The sequence below is a fragment of the Corythoichthys intestinalis genome, chromosome 1 (genome assembly GCF_030265065.1).
Source record: "Corythoichthys intestinalis isolate RoL2023-P3 chromosome 1, ASM3026506v1, whole genome shotgun sequence".
Taxonomy (NCBI): domain Eukaryota; kingdom Metazoa; phylum Chordata; class Actinopteri; order Syngnathiformes; family Syngnathidae; genus Corythoichthys; species Corythoichthys intestinalis.
Genome location: NC_080395.1, coordinates 28,759,658 through 28,779,750, shown reverse-complemented (window position 1 = coordinate 28,779,750; position 20,093 = coordinate 28,759,658). Strand labels below are relative to the sequence as shown.

Here is a 20,093-nt window from a genome sequence, read left to right as displayed (position 1 = left end):
AAAGTCCAGACTTGTATCCCATTGAGATGCTGTGGCATGACCTAAAGACAGCGATTCATGCCAGGCATCCCAGGAGTCTGACTGAACTACAGCAGTTTTGTGGAAAAGAATGGACAAAGATTAGTCCCGATCGATGTGCCAGACTGATCTGCAGCTACAGGTAGCGTCTGATTGAAGGGATTACTGCCAAAGGAGCGGCCACAAAATATTAAATGTGATGATTCACTTCCCTTTTTTTCCCCCTTCTGTCATTGTTTGCATGCTATCCTCATTAAAATATGAAAACCTATCAATCTTTGGGTTGTTTTAGTTAAAGCAGACACTGTTTTTACATCTGTGTGACTTTGACAAAGATCAGATCACATTTGAAGGTCATTTTATGCAGAAATGTGAGAAATTCCAAAAGGTTCAGATACTTTTTCATACCACTGTATGTAAGCTACTAAATGTTGCCAAAGACCCAAAACGTATTTGGTGTTATTTCAGACATTGTGTACACAGCGTGCTGCAAACAGAATGCTTCCTCAACCTTCACAATGAACTCCAGACTGATCAATGACCTCAGGGACGCAGCCAAGAGGAACAAGGTCATCTCGATGAAGCTGAGTTAGTTAAGGTTTACAGACTAAAAACATTATTGATTGGTCTCCACTGACGTTTACAGTCTGGAACGCTTGCACGTCATGTACACTTGTTAGGATTGGTATTTCTTTAAGTATAAAATGTTAAAAACCTATATTTTTAATATTTAATTTATTCAATTTAATAGTATTTTTTTCACGTATTCCAAGATCAGTGCAGAACAATTTTTTTATTTTAGACAATAACCTTTTTATCATTATCAGTAGCCTGCATACGGTCTAAACTCGACCATGAGCTAAACCCTACTGACTGTCCTAACTTTAAACCACAACCCTAAACTCCAACTCTACATTGATCTAGATTTAGCAAAGCTAATGATCTCTCAGCTGTGACGCAAAGCAAGGAATTGTAGTCAAACTGTACATAATCGTGCCTTTCTACACATACTGAATAGCAACAGGCTAGCACCAGGGCTTGGTTCCACATCTGGCTTCATGAACATGTTGTCCTCCCATTCGTGATGATGGCAGATGGATGTGGTATTTTCAATTGTCTTTTTTGAGGGATTTTGATGAGTGATGGCACTCCAGCTCCACTGTTGTTATGTTTTGAGAAAGTGTAAAATGCACGTCGTGAGCAGAAATGCGGAAGTAAAGCGGAAGTACCTTGGGAACTTGTCTATAAATCTTTGCATGTGTCAGCACAGGTTAACATGAATGGATAGAAAGCCCTAATGTCACAAGCATAAAAGGAAAACATGGTGTTGTGTCAGAGGTGTTACAAGGGAAGTAAGTGATGAGCAAAACTAATCATAAAGCTACACTGATGAAGAACTTGGGTTCCCCACAGCTTCTCATCTGAGGGGAGCATCCTGCTGGACATGGTGAAGTACTAGCTGCAGTTTGTCCTGATGGCGTTTGACAGCGAGAGGGAAGAGTCTGTCCAGGCCATGGAGGTGTTACTCAACTGGGGTATGAGTCAGGAGACTTGGGATTAGTATTATTAACCACCCGCCTTGGATCAGTGATCACAAGCTGCTTATCCTCAGCTTCTAATGCTAAGCAAACTTCCTCATGAATTGCAGAGGTGGAAAAAGGACTGACATACTTTTAACGAGACAGAAAAGTATGTTATGACGCAGAAAAAAATACAGAACTCTAAAAACCCTCGTAGGAAATCCAGCGTATGCAGGTTCTGTTCCTGCAAGACTAGCACCAAAACACAACAAATCCATCAAGGTTCTGCAGGATTTGTACTTTTTGTTATTTTTTTCCAGACCTGCAACATGTTACAAAAGAGCTGGGACAGTTTCAATTTTGCCCAAAAATTCGAGAGGAGAAATATTCAGGTTCCTGTTCAGGTACATTATTATCAAGAAGCGCAGAGGCTCCAATAAAAAGTCTAATTTTGCAATGGTGTGGGGGCAACACACCCACCCGAACCTGAAGGCAACCCTACATTTTCCTCAAAATATCACATCGATAGAATAAATGCTGCTATTTACCTTTTTTTCAGTAAATGTTACAAATCAATTTTCTGCTAAATAAGGGGTCACCAGTGACAAATACCACATAACTTTGTGTCACTGAAGCAACGACTAACAATGTAGCCGCATTTGCACAGAAAACTTAGTCCAGGGGGGTGATTGCAGTTCCTTTTGTACCTTTAACTTTTAAAGTTGGTTTAAAATGCTGCATATTCTGTTCGACCTGTGTTCATCACCTCAACATGATTTTTAATTAATTTCAAATCCCATGATAGAAAACCTTTGACAAAGAATTGTGTTATAATAACACCTTGCACATTTCACAAAGTACGCTTACACCACTGAAAAGATCTTTATCCCAACATCAATAAATAAATAAATAAAACACAACACGGGGGAAATTCTTCACATATTGAGGCCCAGAGTTATCTTTTAAAATGTCATACTAATCCAAATCCCTCTTGGAGAATGGGCGGTAATACCGGGAGACTGACGGGCGATGTGGACCTGCTCGTCTGGCAGACAGATAACCTTCCATGAAAGACTGTCGCATTATAACCGTGATTTCCTTATCTTTCACCAACCCTCGTGTTGCACTATTTAATCATCTCCTAATGATGAAGCTGTAAAATCAGATTCCCCAACAGCATTTCTCATAGTTTTGAGCTCAATTTACCTAATTACAGCATGTTTGCAACAATAGATTTTTATCACACAAGGAACGGGTAAGTGATAATTATGACGTTTCCATGAGGAGGTTAGCCACGTGCCCCTTCTCCAAACAATGCTTTCACGTGGACCCTAGCAAGGGATCAATACAACTAAGACATTGATTCACACAGGAACTGGATAATGTTGCTAACCTAAACGTCAACATCAGACTAACTTCAACTCCAACCTAAACCCTGACTGTAAATTTACCTTCTGACCTAAATCTCAAACCAGATCCTGATGCTAACAAATGAATTAACCCTCTATGAAGCAATGACATTTAACTAATTTGCTGCCAATGACGGTGCTACAATGATCGTTGCCAGCCAGTATTGGTTTTTGCAGCCTTTTAAATTTTTGTCTTAGTTTTAGTCGTTTGGACGATAATAGCCTGCTTATTAGTCTTAGTCATATTTTATTCATCTCAAAATGTGTTTGTCTTCCTCCAGTTTTTGTTGACAAAAACTCAAGACTAATTTTGTCTAAAAATGTTTTCGTTTGTATTTTTTTTTAAATTACTCCCTAAATAAATGAATAGCTAAAGGTTTCCAACTATTTCGAATGAACATTGACAAACGAGCACTTGTAGCGCCTACAAGGACAAAGGCAACTTGATAATAACACACAATCAGCAGGAAAACAGTAAAAAAAATTCTATAAACTATACCCACCTGTAGTGCTGCAAAGTAATTTGATTAGAAAAAAAAGATTCAAATTTAATTTTGCTGCTTTGAGTATTCGTTTAATTACAGTGGCGTTGTAATGGTTTGTTTTGAACGTGTTTGCATTTATTGTTATTTATTTGGCTGGATACACTGCCCTCTAGTGGCAAGAGTGAATATGACATAACTCATTTCACATGGCTGGATCTAGCTGCTCCCTGTTAAGACAAATATAAGTTTTTGTTCGAGCTAATGTTTTTATTAAAAAAATTTTTTTTAATGCGTTTGTAATTTAGTTTATGGTATACTTGGCCGTTTTTTGTGGAAATATGTATATATATATATATATATATATATATATATATATATAAAAGTTAGCATTTTAGAGCATTTAAGCTAGCGGACTTAAAAAAAAGTTAGCATTTTATAGCATTCAAGCTAGCGGACTTTTGCTATGTAAGTTGGCCAATTGTCCTTTTGTTATACTTAGATCTCAGAGCTCAGCTCAGGTGTTTAATTTTTTTATTTTCCCAATCCCATTACTCGATTATTCGACCTAACTAGTTCATCGATTTATCAACTACTAAAATAATCAATAGCTGCAACCCTACCAACCTGGACTCGAACTGTATGTAAAAAAAAGTCCGAGAGTTTAAGAGGAAGTAATCCATTAGCATTAGCATAATGCGAATGCTATGCTAACGCTATGAGTTACATTTAGTTTTTAATGATCACTCAGCACACACCTTTAAATGCTAAACCACAATTGTATATTCTCTCTGGCCAAGATAAGAAAACAAATCTTACCGTGTGTGCAAGCTGGAATGACTGGAAACGACACTGATGAGTCGGGGGAGGGGTGGATGCAGCTTGTCACGAGTGACAGAATCAGACACTGCTATGATGCAGGCTAACTACACGTAAAATGTCACACATTGTGAACATGTGAAGGAAACTATGGCACATTTTCTTTATATTTCGTTTCATTCTCACCTCGAAAACTGCCATTTGGCACATTGTTTCTCTCGTAAAACATGTTTTTAACTCGTTGTCGTCTTGTCATTGTCATGTAAAAAGTGTTTGTTGACTAAATGCTTTCGTTATCGTCATCGTTACAAAAAAACAAAACTGCTGTCAACCCAAACAGTCAAAATTAATTGGACTCCTGGCGCTTTCAATGGCACTGAAAGAGGAGCATTCACAGCCAACGCTCCAAGTTTAAATGAACTGGATTGGAGTCCTATTGTTGTCAATGAAAGGAATACTATGGGCGAAATTAACATTTAAATTGAGATTGGGGACGGTAACCAGTGCATTTGTGTTTCAATTCAGTTGAAATTTATGAATTTTGATTTTTATTATCACTATATGCTGATACGTAATGCTATGCCACCATCTATTGATATAATGCTGCTATTGCAACCATTGTGACCTCCAAACATGGCAACCAGATGGGGAATCTGCAGCGCAGGCAAAATCAGCAATGACTTCACGGTAGCCCTGAAAACTCTTCCATCTGAAGACCACCAGGTAGCAGAACAAATGCAATCGGTGAACCCCACGCTTCTATCAAAATACGTTTACGCCTCGTGACTGCTTTATCCAAGATTCCGATGAACGTTTGCACAGGGTCGACAGATCAGTCCAAAGCTCAAAAGCACAGCCGCTTGTTTATTTGCCGTGTTCTCTTGCTTCCAACTACTTATTTACTCTTCAAAGTGCACACTGAGGACACAAATGTTGTTTCTGCTTTGGTAATGTGGTATTATTGCATTTAGAAAACTGATAGCTGATGTCGTGTAAACAGCCTACTTCTTTAACGAATGTACTCATAGATATCACATATATAAGCCTAGATGGGTGATATACGCTACAAGCATTTAAGAATAGCCGTCGTCACTCGGCGGCCATTTTGCAGCGGGGCCTAACAATTACAACGGCGCGTGTGCTTTTAAATAGCTACAGATTACTTAATTTTCAACCAGTTTTCAAACAAAGTCGTTGATAGAATATGTCAGAGATGCTCTGATTTTAGTAAAATCATTTTGCTGCATATTGTTTTTCCCAGTCCAGCCGGAATCATAGCCACATTGTCACGGTTTATTATAGACTAAATTGTTTGCAAAGCCATCAAGAATTTGGTCGGTCATGCATTCCCCCCATCATATAACAGTTGGTTCAAAGAGGTTGTGATTTCCCCCCCCCCACTTGTACCAAATGGGCCATGAAAAAGACTAATCGAAAATGTTATTTTTGATTTGGCTTAGAACTATTAAATCATGTCCATGTATCCAAAAGCTCAAATAAAAAGATGTATTAAAAAAAAAATAATAATAATAATAATAATAATAATTTGGTCGGTCAAGTCCCTCACGGAGTAGTACTCCGTTGCAAGATGGCTGCCTGTTACTTATGCCGCCTTTAGACATCTCGCCATATAAGATCTCTATGAGCAATAACGTTGCAAAAACTAAGCAATGAGTCCCTAAATAACCAAACACAGAAATTGAGTCTTAGTTGTTGTTGCGCTTTAATTTGAACAAAGTTGCTATATATTAGGCCTGTCGCGAGAACAAATTTTAGTAGGCGATAATTTATCTCATAAATTATTGCGATATGCGATATTATTGCGCTCCCCCCCCAAAAATTAAACCAATTTACAATAAGACAGTGAGAATACAGTATATATAAATAGATCAAGTACACCCATTTAAACGCGATAAATGTTTACTCTTAAATTCAAAAATACTTTTTAAGAAATCACTAAAAACAATAGACCATGCCTCTTTTAAGTAAAAGACACAATATTGGTACAGCACAGAAACACAGAATAAATAAAATGTCTTTTTCAAGAAAAAATAAAATAAAATTGCGCTTAATAACTTAAGCATTTAGGCAAATGAAAACTTTCCCCTTCATAGCTTCTGCTATGCCGTTCCATTTGTAATATTCTGATTGGATGTTTTCCGAGGCACCCTGAAGCGCACGCATCAGTGATGTTGTTTTGTTCATGTGACGCGGAAGTGAGAGACACAGACACAGCCTGCCGAAAGCCACAGGTTGAGGAAGTGTTGTTAGCGCCGTTTGTTAATAAAAAACAAAGTTGTCAGCACGAAGATGCATCTTCGGTCCGGGTCTGGCACGGCTCTGTGTTGACTGGATTCCCCGCAGTACATCAAAAAAGGCAAAACATACCAGGTGCGCACGGCTGCGGGGCCATCTCTGTCCTGTCATAATGTGGCATTCAAAACAAAGACAAACACACAGAGTCTGTACTCATCAGAGAAGCAAAGAGAGGGAGAGAAATGGACTTGATTTGAATGAATCAATTTTTTTTTTTGCTTTAACAATGAGTTTGCGACACTATTAAATTACTGTTTTAAATTACACAACTTGCATAAAAACTCCCCGTCCATCCTCATAGCTTCTGCTATGGCATTTTCCGAGGCACACTGAAGTGCACGCTACGGTGATGTTGTTTTGTTCATATAATGCGGGAGTGAGAGTCTACTGAGAGCCACAGATTAAGGAAGTGTTGTTAGCGCCGTGTGTTAATACAAACAAATTTGTCAGCACACCGTGTGTCATTGCCAGAAAAACACACATAATAGGACACCTTGCAGCTTCCAGATCTGCTGCATCATAAATCACTTTGTGACTTTCCCCCTCACGCCCGGTGTATTTAAGCCATGAGTCCTCGTCGCAGCATATTGCATAGTTGGTAACAAGGAAGCCGAACTTTGAACAGCATATCTGCCGCGCGCGCGCAAGCACGTGGACACAAGGCGATAAATCGCAGCGGGAAAATTACCGCGTTCATTTTTATTTACCGTGCAATAAATGGAATTATTGCATATCGCAACAGGGTTACTATATTTATATATACTAGTGCAGGGGTGGCCAACCCTGGTCCTCGAGAGCCGCAATCCAGCTTGTTTTCCATGTCTCCCTCCTCCAACACACCTGAATCAAATTATCAGGATTGTTATCAGGTAACTGCAGAGCTTGCTGATGAGCTGATCATTTGATTCAGGTGTGTTCAAGGAGGGAGACATGGAAAACAAGCTGGATTGCGGCTCTCGAGGACCAGGGTTGGCCACCCCTGTACTAGTGTGTATACATATATATATATTAGGGCTGTCAAACGATTAAAATTTTTAATTGAGTTAATCACAGCTTAAAAATTAATTAATCGTAATTAATTGCAATTAATCGCAATTAATCGCAATTCAAACCATCTATAAAATATGCCATATTTTTCTGTAAATTATATATATCTTCTGTAAAATAATTTGTTGGAATGGAAAGATAAGACACAAGATGGATATATACATTCAACATACGGTACATAAGGACTGTAGTGGGCATTTCACTCTACTGTCATTTAAATCTGTCTATGCTGTCCTCACTCCGAAGTGTCTACTTTTTCCAAAGCTAGACAGCTAGTGAACGACGCATTAACAATCAGACTTCTTCCTTTTTCATCTGATTTATTAATAAAATGGCCTCAAACCACTGTCCTCTTTAGACCGTAGTGAAACTACAAAAAAAAAGTACACAAGCATTGCATTAGCAACAACGTTAGCTTAGCACGCTATACAGGTTCACTAAACATAAACAAAAAGCGTCTCATACAAAAAATATAACATTTCGCTTACTAACATAATATGTACATTCTTTACAACAACCATACTTACGGACAAATCTTGTCCAAGGATCATATAAGCACAACATTACAACGTAGGCGTCAGCCCGAGACGTCGTGCAGCCATATTGAACTGGCAAGAAAGCAATAAACCATGTCGCAAAGCGACCACAAGAGTTCGCTGTTAGACAGCACAAAAAACCTTGCTGTAAAACTTACCAAAAGACAGAATACTGTCTGAGCGGGACATGTGCGTTAATTGCGTAAATATTTTAACGTTATTAATTTAAAAAATTAATTATCGCGTGTTAACGCGATAATTTTGACAGCCCTAATATGTATATATATATATAAAGGGATATGTAACTACGAGAAGGAGTTGACTAAAAACATTTTAAAAATGTCAACGATTTGGTAGCCTGTCAGCATATTTCTCTCCGCAAAAGGAACTCTCAACACTTATTGAAGAGTACAGAAGTTCTAATAATCAATATTCATTCAATTATTTTAACAGGTTGTGGCTGTGGCTGCTCGTAACCTGGAGCGTGCGCAAGAGTTTGGTAAAAAGCACAGCATCCCTGTAACATATGGCAGCTATGACGAATTGGCCCAAGATCCAAACATCGGTTTGTTAGCAACGAGGGCCGAGTGGGTCAAATGGATACTACCAACCTATCATCCAAATGGTAAAAGAGTTGATTATACCTCTGTGTAATTTTCTAGATGTGGTTTACATCGGCGTGATCCACCCGTACCACTTGAAGGCCTGCTTGCTCTTCATGGATGCAAAAAAAAATGTCTTATGTGAGAAACCTCTGGCCATGAACGCCAAGGAGGTGAAGGAAATCTTGGCATCGGCAAAGAGGAATGACGTCTTCCTCATGGAGGTGATTGTGCTCTTCATGCATGTTGTACCATCTAAAATTTGAAACGTAAACAGTACCATTTTACCATTTATATTTGTTGAAATGGGTATGAACTAAGCTGTTCTTAAGAAAAGTCACTCAAATCAAACATTTATCTAATCAAGGCAGTTTGGAGTCGATTCTTTCCGGCTTCGGTGGAGATCCGGAGGCTGCTTGCTCAGGGCGAGGTAGGCGAGGTGAAAATGGTGAGGGCCGAGTTCGGCCTATCCCTCATGCACTTGTCAAGATCGATGAACAAGGAGCTGGGCGCGGGAACCACACTGGACCTCGGCATTTACCCGCTGCAGTTTGCCATCATGGTGTATGGCGGGGAAACGCCAGAAAGCATCACTGCCACGGGGGTCTGTACAGAGACTGGTATGTATGAGGATGTCAGATGATTATAAAGCATACAGGTACATTTGGCTTTACTCTGGCACATTGACATTTTACAGTATTCATAAGAAAACAAGTCTCATGTGATATTGCTTGAATTTAGCAGTCAGTCCTTAAAATTGTTTTTAAAAAGCAATCATTTTGTCAATTAGGGTTGTAACTTTACCTTAAAATGTCATTTCGGTTCGGTTCAGTTTCTTGAAGTGCTTGGTTCAGTTAATTTTCTTTACAAAAAAAAAGGCAGAAAAAAATTACTTTAGGCTTTTATTCACAAAAAAGAAAAGTAAACAAAAGAACTTGTATAATCGATTAAAAGCAACGCGTTTGGCTGAAATTTCAAATAAAATAGACTGAGTTTCTAAGATAAAACCATATTAACCAATAAATTATTAAATTCTAACACGATACAGTAAAACTATATTAACCAAATTATTAAAGGGAACCGCGGATTGGAATACTTGTAGTTCTTAAAAGGTAAACGTTATTATGAGTTAAATATTTTGATATTAAAACCCTCTTGATGTTTTTATACAATTTGTAAAATTAGCTAAACTAATAGGTCCCCATTGTTTCTGACGTCGCAGGGTGGTGACGTCACTGGGTTACGCTGCCGGGCTTCCAGAGTATGACTCAAGCGACATAAACATGTCATCTGTTCAGCCTTATCAATTTGAACCCGAGAGGAACATTAAAGAGCATGACAGCACTGTCGATATTTCACTAAATGAGCAGTAAAAGCAAATTGAACAGGAAAGACGGGATGAAACGTAACAAGAGTAGAAAAAAAAAACGATGTTCTGACAAAATATGCTACACCGACGAAACGTGCTACAAGAGGCGAATTTGACACTCAAAGTACTACCGTGCGCTTTCAGCTTGTTTTGTTTAGCTGCGTACAGACAGAACATACTAAAGATGCCTTAAGAAAATACTTAAACGTTGTAATATCAAATAAGGGTGGTTTAAATAAGCTACGTGACGAATGTAGTCAACAGATCAACAATCTGCTTTAAATCCACAAGAAAGCACAGTCCTTAAAAGTAAGAGAGGAACACATGCAAAAAGTATTTTGAGGCAATGAAAAGGTAATAAAAGACTCAATAAAGGCACAAATCGTGAGTACTCGCCGCTTTTAACCGATTTGCGCATGCATTGGACGTCTCGCCGTGTAAGAAGGAATTGCAGAACATTGGTAGTGTGCGTCTAGTGACAGTGACAAACTACGTCATTACCCCGAGCGCCCATTGCGCGCATAAAACATGGTGCCCTCTGTAGGCCAAAACATGTACTAACCATTATAGATTTTTAAATCAATAGCAATATTTTGTTTCTATTAACATATTTTAGTAAAAGAGAACAATTGTGGCTTGTTAGAGCCTACAAGTCTTTAAGTCCAAAGTTCCCTTTAAATTCTAACGATTATAAAATCTTAATTCAATTATAAAGAAACAAGCAAAACTGTAAATCTTGAACTCTTAGCAGCAACAGCCTGAACATAACAAATGTAACTATTTAGGTTTAAATTTAGGATCAATAGATTAACTTACGTACGTTTTTTGGAGAATGCACAGATCTGGTTGCAGTGACAATATCCAGCTGATTTTTTCGTGTAGATTCAACATACATGGTCATGTGGTGCAGTTTCAAGTTGAGACGTGTTTCCTGTAGCGTACACGATCTCTGGAACAATGTCGACAGACAACTTTGGATTTATCCGCCTGCCTTTGTCCATTGGTAATTTGAACAGGGAAGCCAAAGTGTTCCCAAACAGTAGAACATAGTGAGGTGAGAGGATTTTCTTGCTCAGTTTTCTCGCTTGCATTTCCAATGATGCCATTTGTCATGCCTGCAAACTACTCGTGCACTGCCCTCTGGGTTAAGTACGGACCGCTATGATGGTAAAAGTAATTTATCTTATGAGAAAAAATGCATAGAAATGCAAACATAACCAAAATGGAACACAAGTGACCTGAACCGAATATAAAAAACCAAAATGTTTAACGACAGCTCCATGAACTGTTGCTTAATGTAAATAACTGGCCACAGGTTATAATGTCACCTGTGCAGTGGGGCAAATAAGTATTTAGTCAACCACCAATTGTGCAAGTTCTCCAACTGTAAAAGATTAGAGAGGCATGTAATTGTCAACATGGGTAAACCTCAACCATGAGAGACAGAATGTGGAAAACAAAAACAGAAAATCCCGTTGTTGGATTTTTAAAGAATTTATTTCCAAATTAAGAGTGGAAAATAAGTATTTGGTCACCTACAAACAAGCAGATTTGTGGCTGTCAAAGAGGTTTAACTTCTTCTAATGAGGTCTAACGAGGCTCCACACGTTACCTGTATTAATGGCACCTGTTTTAACTCATTATCGGTATAAAAGACACTTGTCCACAAGCTCAGTCAGTCACACTCCAAACTCCACTATGGCCAAAGAGCTGTAGAAGGACAGCAGAGACAAAATTGTAGACCTGCACCAGGCTGGGAAGACCGAATCTGCAATAGGTAAAATGCTTGGTGTTAAGAAATCAACTGTGGGAGCAATTATTAGAAAATGGAAGACATACAAGACCACTGATAATCTCCCTCGATCTGGGGCTCCATGCAAGATCTCACCCCGTGGTGTCAAAATGATAACAAAAGCAAAAATCCCAGAACTACACGGGGGGACCTAGTGAACGACCTACAGAGAGCTCGGACCAAATTAACAAAGGCTACTATCAGTAACACAATGCGCTGCCAGGGACTCAAATCCTGCACTGCCAGACGTGTCCCCCTGCTGAAGCCAGTACACGACCAGGCCCGTCTGCAGTTCGCTAGAGAGCATTTGGATGATCCAGAAGAGGACTGGGAGAATGTGTTATGGTCAGATGAAACCAAAATAGAGCTTTTTGGTAGAAACACAGGTTCTCGTGTTTGGAGGAGAAAGAATACTGAATTGCATCCGATGAACACCATACCCACTGTGAAGCATGGGGATGGAAACATCATGCTTTGGGGCTGTTTTTCTGCAAAGGGACCAGGACGACTGATCTATGTAAAGGAAAGAATGAATGGGGCCATGTATCGAAGGATTTTGAGTGAAAATCTCCTTCCATCAGCAAGGGCATTGAAGATGAGACGTGGCTGGGTCTTTCAGCATGACAATGATCCAAAACACACAGCCAGGGCAACAAAGGAGTGGCTTCGTAAGAAGCATTTCAAGGTCCTGGAGTGGCCTAGCCAGTCTCCAGATCTCAACCCCATACAAAATCTGTGGAGGGAGTTGAAAGTCCGTGTTTCCCAACGACAGCCCCAAAACATCACTGCTCTAGAGGAGATCTGCATGGACGAATGGGCCAAAATACCAGCAACAGTGTGTGAAAAGCTTGTGAAGAGTTACAGAAAACGTTTGGCCTCTGTTATTGCCAACAAAGGGTACATAACAAAGTATTGAGATGAACTGTTGTTATTGACCAAATATTTACTTTCCACCATGATTTTCAAATAAATTCTTTAAAAATCAAACAATGTGATTTTCTGTTTTTTTCCACATTCTGTCTCTCATAGTTGAGGTTTACCCATGTTGACAATTACAGGCCTCTCTAATATTTTCAAATGGGAGAACTTTCACAATTAGTGACTGACTAAATACTTATTTGCCCCACTGTACCTGTGGGACAGCATCTTTAAAAGTGGTTGGCTCAGGGTCTCTGCCATGGAAAACGGTCAAGTCGTGCTTTTCACAAAAAAGCCAAGGACAACCTTTGATGCTGATCTAACATTAGCACAAATTAGTTTGACTTGAGTTTTCTGCCAATTTTCCAATTGAGGTGTGTTTGTTTCCAGGAGTGGATGAAACGGTGGTGGTCACTCTCATGTTTTCCAAAGGCCGGATGGCCGTGATCACGACCTCTTCGGGACTGGAGCTCGACAACGACGCTGTCATTGTGGGGACCAAAGGTAACATCAGGGTAGGTTTCACCATTGCCAGAACTGCACTTTACAAGCAACAGGTCTATTTTGTTTTAAGCATTCAAACTGGAAAAACAAGTTAATTGCTGATGGTGACCAACTTTTGTGGTATGAAAATGATGTTTACTTATGTTTCTTAGATCCCTGCTCACATGTGGTGCCCCACCGAAATGGTTGTCAAGGGAAAGGAGAGTCATTATCCTGTGCCGGAACCCCACTTGCCCCTCAATTTTCTCAACAGTACAGGAATGCGCTATGAAGCGGAGGCAGTGCGACAGTGTTTGCTCAAAGGTATCATGATAAACTCCTGCTTCAGTTGATGCAATCATTTTTAAATTTTAACTGATATGAACTCTGTCCTTTTGCCCGAAAAGACACTTATCAAAGTGAACATCTGGCAGAACACAACAATGTACTGTACTAGTGCTTTTACTCATCTCCAACAAAATACACTCACCGGTTACTTTATTATATTATAAACCTTGTTAGTATTTCAATAGACATTTGAATGGTTAGCACGCCCCGCCTTATAGTTCTAGTTTTTTTCCACACAAGGGAAGTCCTCTATTTCAGTGTTTTTCAACCTTTTCTGAGTCACGGCACATTTTTACATCGGAAAAAACGCAGCACATCACAAACCAAAAACGTTACAAAATTACTTTCTGTACAGTATATTTAATTATAAAATAATTTCTCAATGTTTATACTTAGTCAGTGTGAAACTTGAACCTGTTTAGATGAACATAAAGCCGATATCCTGGCAGGAATCTTAGTCAACAGCTCTCAATCTGTTTTTATTTTATTTTATTTTTTTATAGCAGTTAGGCTTGAAAAGCTCAGAATTATCAGACAAAGGGACTTTAGCAATGTCTTTAACCACATCAGGACCAAGCATCTCGTTGAGAATGGCTTGCAGGCAGGTAGTATTAATATCTCTGCCACAGTGTGGGACTTTTTGGATTTAGCAACAAGGTAACTGGCTTTGAGGGCTTCCTTATTTACCTTAGTAGTTTTTCTCAAAAAAGATGCCTATTTCTCTGTGTTTTCACGAAGGCGAACAAAAATCCATCGACTTGTTTTGAAGCGACGGGTGTTTCGCTTGGAGATGAAGAAGCTGGTTGTGTCGCATTCAAGAACTGCTCGGATTTCTAGCCATCAGACACATTCCTGTCCTCGACAACGTGTTGGAATAAAACACGGGGAAGATTGACAGTCATCACATATGGATAAAATGGAAAGGACACTTGATGAGTGTAATAAAATGATGTACAGTAGACGTGCTGTGGTCCACACTGTCGTGGGGTATCGGAGCAGGACTCAGTATTGGCAGATTCTCAAAATCAAGTGACTCTGACTCTGGTGCAAATACGTATATGCAATCGGGACATCGCTAGTATTCATACAATAACGTTTAATCCAGGCTTTAATCCAGGCTAAGGGGGTCTATCTGTGAATGGTTAATATTGGTGAATATAAAAGGAATCCAGAAAGCCATGTCTCTGCACAATTGATGCTTTTATGAAGAAAAACAAAAGTTTACATTATTTAAAAAAAAAAAAAAAAAAAGGCACGTTCTGTGACTATTGCGCATGCGCACATTATGATGGCGATGTGCAAACAATGTATTGTGCAGGCCAACTGATTACGTAGACCAGACATGTCCAAAGTCCGGCCCAGGGGCCAAATGCGGCCCGTGGTCAAATTTCATCCGGCCCCCAGCCTCTGTCATAAAATCAATAACATCTGGCCCACACACAGACTTAATAAATTGGTCAGCAGTACTGCAACCAGCATATGAAGTAGCTTACACACGAAATGCTGCTCCTCATTTACCCACTAAAAGGCAGCAGCACTTTAACACCTTATTGCCAAATGTATCACATTTGATACACCTAAAATTTCATGATTTTCAGACTAATTTAGAATTTTGACATTTCTTTTTGGAAAAAAAAATGATGGATGTAAGTCAACACATGCATCTGCAGGTTCCATAAGAAAAAAAAAACATGATTTAGCATGGGTTATAGATATTAGAGCGCTTATTACACATATTCATTTTGACTTTTCAAAAATGTGAAAAAAAGGTTTAATTAGGACCTTATTTTTCAAATTTTGGGATTCTCTGATAATTGCTTCATGTTGCAAGTATTTAAAGCAGTAATGTGAAGTAATTTCTTCACATGCCAAATAGGGTCACAAGTAAAGTAATTAAACATTGTCCAACAAATAAAGCATGAAAAAATAATTTATATGTATATTTGACAAAATAATCGCGTTTCCGAAGTTCGAGCCTGAAAGGGGACGAACCCGGAAGTGATACGTCACACCGGGAACGCGATGGCACCTCCATACATACGGCTGCCATACAAAGCTCTTCAAACAATGATTCAAACAGCGATATAAGCGATAGATCGTCGCAAGGGAGGAGATCCGAGTTTTTGAAGAGTTGGAGGAAGAAGGGGAGATTGGAATTTTATGTTATTAGCCAGACGCTAATCAGGATGCAAACAATGTGCCTAGACTTCCTGACATGGAATGGATACAAGATCCATCGAGATTACAACATTGGTAAGATATAGGCTGTTATTATTTTCATGATTTGAAGATGCAGAAATTTGCACATAATTTTATGTTTTTGTCTATCTGATGACATTGTTAAAAAAAATAATAATCAGACTTCATGTTCATTTTGGCAGATCCGGCAGCTCTCGTGCATATAAAATAATAATATAAAAATGTTGGGGGGAAAGAAGGAGATGAGCCGTTGTTATATCTTGACCGAGTGACCCACACGACACCTTTATTGGCTTTTACAACTTTACTCAACGTCTTGCCAAGTGTCTCTGAACAACAACTTTTCTCTTTTAGTGAAGGAGTAAGACACAAACAATAACACATCTAAATGACATGCGTACACTCTACTGGTGAACTCCCGTATTACAACTAAATAATATCCACTATATCACAGTCGCCGATGGCTTTCTCCAATTTATTGTGGCAACAATAAGAAAACAAAGTGGCGTCTAATGGCGTGAGGAAATGTAGTTTTTTCACACAAGCGAACAGATTACAAAGCACCACTTCAGTGTTGTCCCGAGACTACATTTCCCATGATTCACTGCGTGGCCTGGGCGCTCGCTGATTCGCTGCCAGACATTAAATGCAACACTTGTCACCTGTCAGCGGCTCTCGCGAAGTGGCGAAACACAAACTAGAAGGCTATCAAGCGATCACCGTGAAAGAAACGGCGAACCGTTCAAATGCAATGCAATGCTTGAAGCATGAAGGTAGAAATACATAATACAAACACAAATAAATGTGCACAAACTCACCGGCGATGTGTGTCTTTTACTGCAACGTGACCGTGAATTACCGCGACACCGACCCGCTTATGTGCACATCCACACCCCTTTCCCGATTGACAGTGGATTAACCCTTTCGGACAAGATCGTAGATGACGCACAATTTAAACATGCTTAACCTAGCGAACGCAACAACAACTATGATCGGGGATAGCCTCGGCTAACGTCGCTAGCTTATACTGTTCATTCCACAACAGTTGGCAGCTCTGCTTTGACAAAGTCATCAGTCATCTATCCAAAAATCACACTTACTTTTTTGCAAATCCTTGATCATAAGCAGACCGGTTAAGGAAGCAGGCATCTTTGAAGTGTTTGCAGCAGAGAACACTACTCGATGATGGCATGAAATTCATTCGCTTCGTGCGAACGAAAGATGTCCATTTACGTGCCCTGCTATCCTTTGGCCACTCATAGAACTTTTCGTTTGAGTGAGAACAAAACATCGCCACACACCGCTGTGGCATCTTACCGAGAAGCAATGCAACAAACAATACTGTTCTATGGCGGACTTCCCTCGCACTTCCCGGTGTGACGTAATTTCCGAAGATTGCCGAAGAAAAGCATTTTCGTTGTCAAGGGCGTTGCTATGGGTTAAACAAAGACTCTGGAAGGGTTGCGTTAAAAAAAAAAATGAAAATATGCTTATAATTGTTTAGCCATTGATATTATTCAAAAACATGGTTGGCCAACCTTAGTTCACATTTCCCCTTTAAGGGCTAAGCAACATTACTCCGTGTGACCCTCTACTTCCAATTTTCTAAAATGGCGACAATCAACAAAAAAAAGTTGACTGTGACAGCCAACGCTTCAAGGATAGGTGGAAATTGGACTATTTCTTCACTAAATTACGCAACAACTGTGTCTTGCCTCATTTGCAAAGAGACAGTCGCTGTTTTAAAAGATTTCAATGTGAGGCGATATTACCAAACAAGACATGCTGACATGCACGACAAGATTACAGGGAAGATCCGCAGCGAGAAATTGAAGCAACCTGAAGCTAGTTTAATTTCACAGCAGTAGTATTTCGCAAGAGCCCGAGAGTCGAAAGAGAACGCCGCAAAGGCTCGTTGCGAGATTGTTGAAATTATTCATAAAAAAAATAATAAAGCAAATGTGACACACTGAATGGCTTGCTAAATTTTGCCTAAATATATTGTTCTACGTAAAGGACATCAGCCAAGGTCGGCCCCCCACATTTTTACCCCGCCAAATCTGGCCCCCTTTGCAAAAAGTTTGGACACCCCTGACGTAGACATTTGCATTAACGAGCACTTGGACGTGTGTGCCTAATAAAGTTGCCGGTGAGTGAATACTGTACATAATATGTACAGTGACAGTGTTAGGTGCTACTATTTTGGTGAGCTCAATTGTGCTTTGGGATTTATGCAACTATATTGTGTTTTCACCATTGCAGGGCTAAAGGAGAGTTCCGTGATGTCCCACGCCGACTCTCTTTTGCTGGCGGAAGTTGAGGACGAAGTGCGTCGGCAGGTGGGCGTGGTCTACAGCCAAGACTCGAGCTAATGGTAAAAGAGCACTTGAGAATAGTTTAGTGATTTTTGGCAACCTGATTTTGGGGATAAAATTTTCATTTGAAAAGAATCCACAATTAATATTTTCTGTAGGGGCTATGAAATGCTCAAGTGACTTTAAAATGGTGGCTGAGCATATTTGTGATATAAATCTATAAAAAGGTGAAAGAAAAGGCTTCATTATGAAAGCTGATCCTAATTAGTTGTCCATTCTCAGCTGCCTTTGCCGCGCCCACTAAAAAATCTCCAAACAGAAGATGTCACACCCAGAATGAGCTGCAGATTTTTGCAGTCTGCTAACAGGATATGCATGAGCTTTCTATTCTGTTGTTCTCATATGACTGTTCTGTCATTTTGTCAACATGTACTAGTAAGGTAGGAACCATCAACAATTATGGTGTTGATGTCACCCAGAATTGCAATTTAAAAAATAAAAAATAAAAAAATAAAAAAAAATAAATAACCTGGGGCTTTCCCTGATGCATTGTTTTGGATGGAATAACTACATGTGACATTACATTAGTGTAGTCATTTTCAATTTTTGAAGTGGTCACCATTTCATAAGACCTTTAAGAAACAATGTAAATGGTAATAGATTATTTTTGAAAGCACTGTCAAATAAAGCACTTACAGTAAGTACATTCTGGTGTTGTTGTCTTTTAAATAGATCGGCACTACTAGTCTTTCAACTTGTTTTTCGTTTTTTTTTTTTTTTTTTTCAATACCGAACATTCAATTCAGTACTGTACAGGAGTGCAGATCAAATAAACGGTAATTGTCACGCTGTAAGAGCAAATACAGAGCAGCTCAGGTTAGTGATGTGCATTTGCCAAATTGACAGTTCTGTATGTACTGCATGTATAAAAAAAAAAAAAAAAAAAAAAGTTGCTGGAGAGTTTAACATAACGCTTTTCACGCTAAATGCTAATGCTGACGAGAATGTGAATGCTATGCTAAAGCTCCAAGCCACCAAGCCAGTCATCGTCACGTTTGCAACGGCGTTACCAACCCCTTCCTTCCTCCTGCTCTTCTCTCTCCCAGGAAGTGGTGACAGAATCAGACATTGTAGTTACACGCCCCTTCACATCCTCAGTAATGGTAACAGTGTTGCAAAGATGGGAAAAGTAATTCATTTGATTACTCACTACTGAAAAAAAATAACACAGTTGGAAACGCCGATATACTCTAACACTGGTATTGAATATTGAACCTTTGAAATGCTGGGTGGGTCATTCCAGAATTTAAATTTTAAATGAACCACATACAAATTACTAAAACATGAACTTTCTGAGGAAATATAAATGAGCCCAAATCTAAATAATAATAATTGGTATATGTAAATGGTAATAGATTATTTTTTAAAGCACTGTTAAATAAAGCACTTCAGTATATTTGGGTGTTTTTGTCTTTTAAATAGACAGGTGTTCTGCAATTCCTTCCTACGCGGCGAGACGTCTACACAATGCTCGGTGCGCTTGCGTAAGCATCCGCACGCATGCGCACACTGGCTGAAAGTAGCGAGTACTCACTATTTTTGTTTTTATTGAGTTTTTTTTAATGACCTTTCCCTTGCCTCAAAAATACATTTTGCATGTATTTCCCTCTCATACTTTTAAGCACTATATTTTCTTGTGGTAACTTTAAAGCAGAGTGTTGATCTGTTGACCACATTAGTCACGTAGAGTATTTAAACTGTCCTTAATTGATAAAACTACATTTAAGTATTTTCTAAAGGCATTTTTAGTACATTCTGCCTGTATGCGTCTAAACAAAACAAGTTGAAAGCGCACAGGAGCACTTTCGGTGTCAAATTCGCCTCTCTAGCACTTTTCGCCGATGTAACACATTTTGGCAG

General features: G+C 39.2%; 1 protein-coding gene across 3 annotated transcripts; it reads left to right on the top strand.

Annotated features, from left to right (window-relative positions):
- The first annotated feature begins 4,838 nt into the window (after nt 1–4,838).
- Nucleotides 4,839–18,810, top strand: LOC130922697 (trans-1,2-dihydrobenzene-1,2-diol dehydrogenase-like). 3 transcript variants are annotated; one of them, XM_057848860.1, is made up of 8 exons: nt 4,839–4,971; nt 8,601–8,712; nt 8,810–8,973; nt 9,117–9,369; nt 13,219–13,343; nt 13,485–13,635; nt 18,121–18,232; nt 18,456–18,810. In XM_057848860.1, exons 1-7 carry the CDS (start codon nt 4,882–4,884, stop codon nt 18,228–18,230), a joined length of 1,005 nt encoding a protein of 334 aa, XP_057704843.1. In that variant the 5' UTR covers nt 4,839–4,881; the 3' UTR covers nt 18,231–18,232; nt 18,456–18,810. The 3 variants fall into 3 exon arrangements, with proteins under 3 accessions (XP_057704843.1, XP_057704046.1, XP_057705597.1); XM_057848063.1 differs by having other exon boundaries at nt 18,121–18,808; XM_057849614.1 differs by lacking the exons at nt 18,121–18,232; nt 18,456–18,810 and adding an exon at nt 14,398–15,225.
- Nucleotides 18,811–20,093: the final 1,283 nt, after the last annotated feature.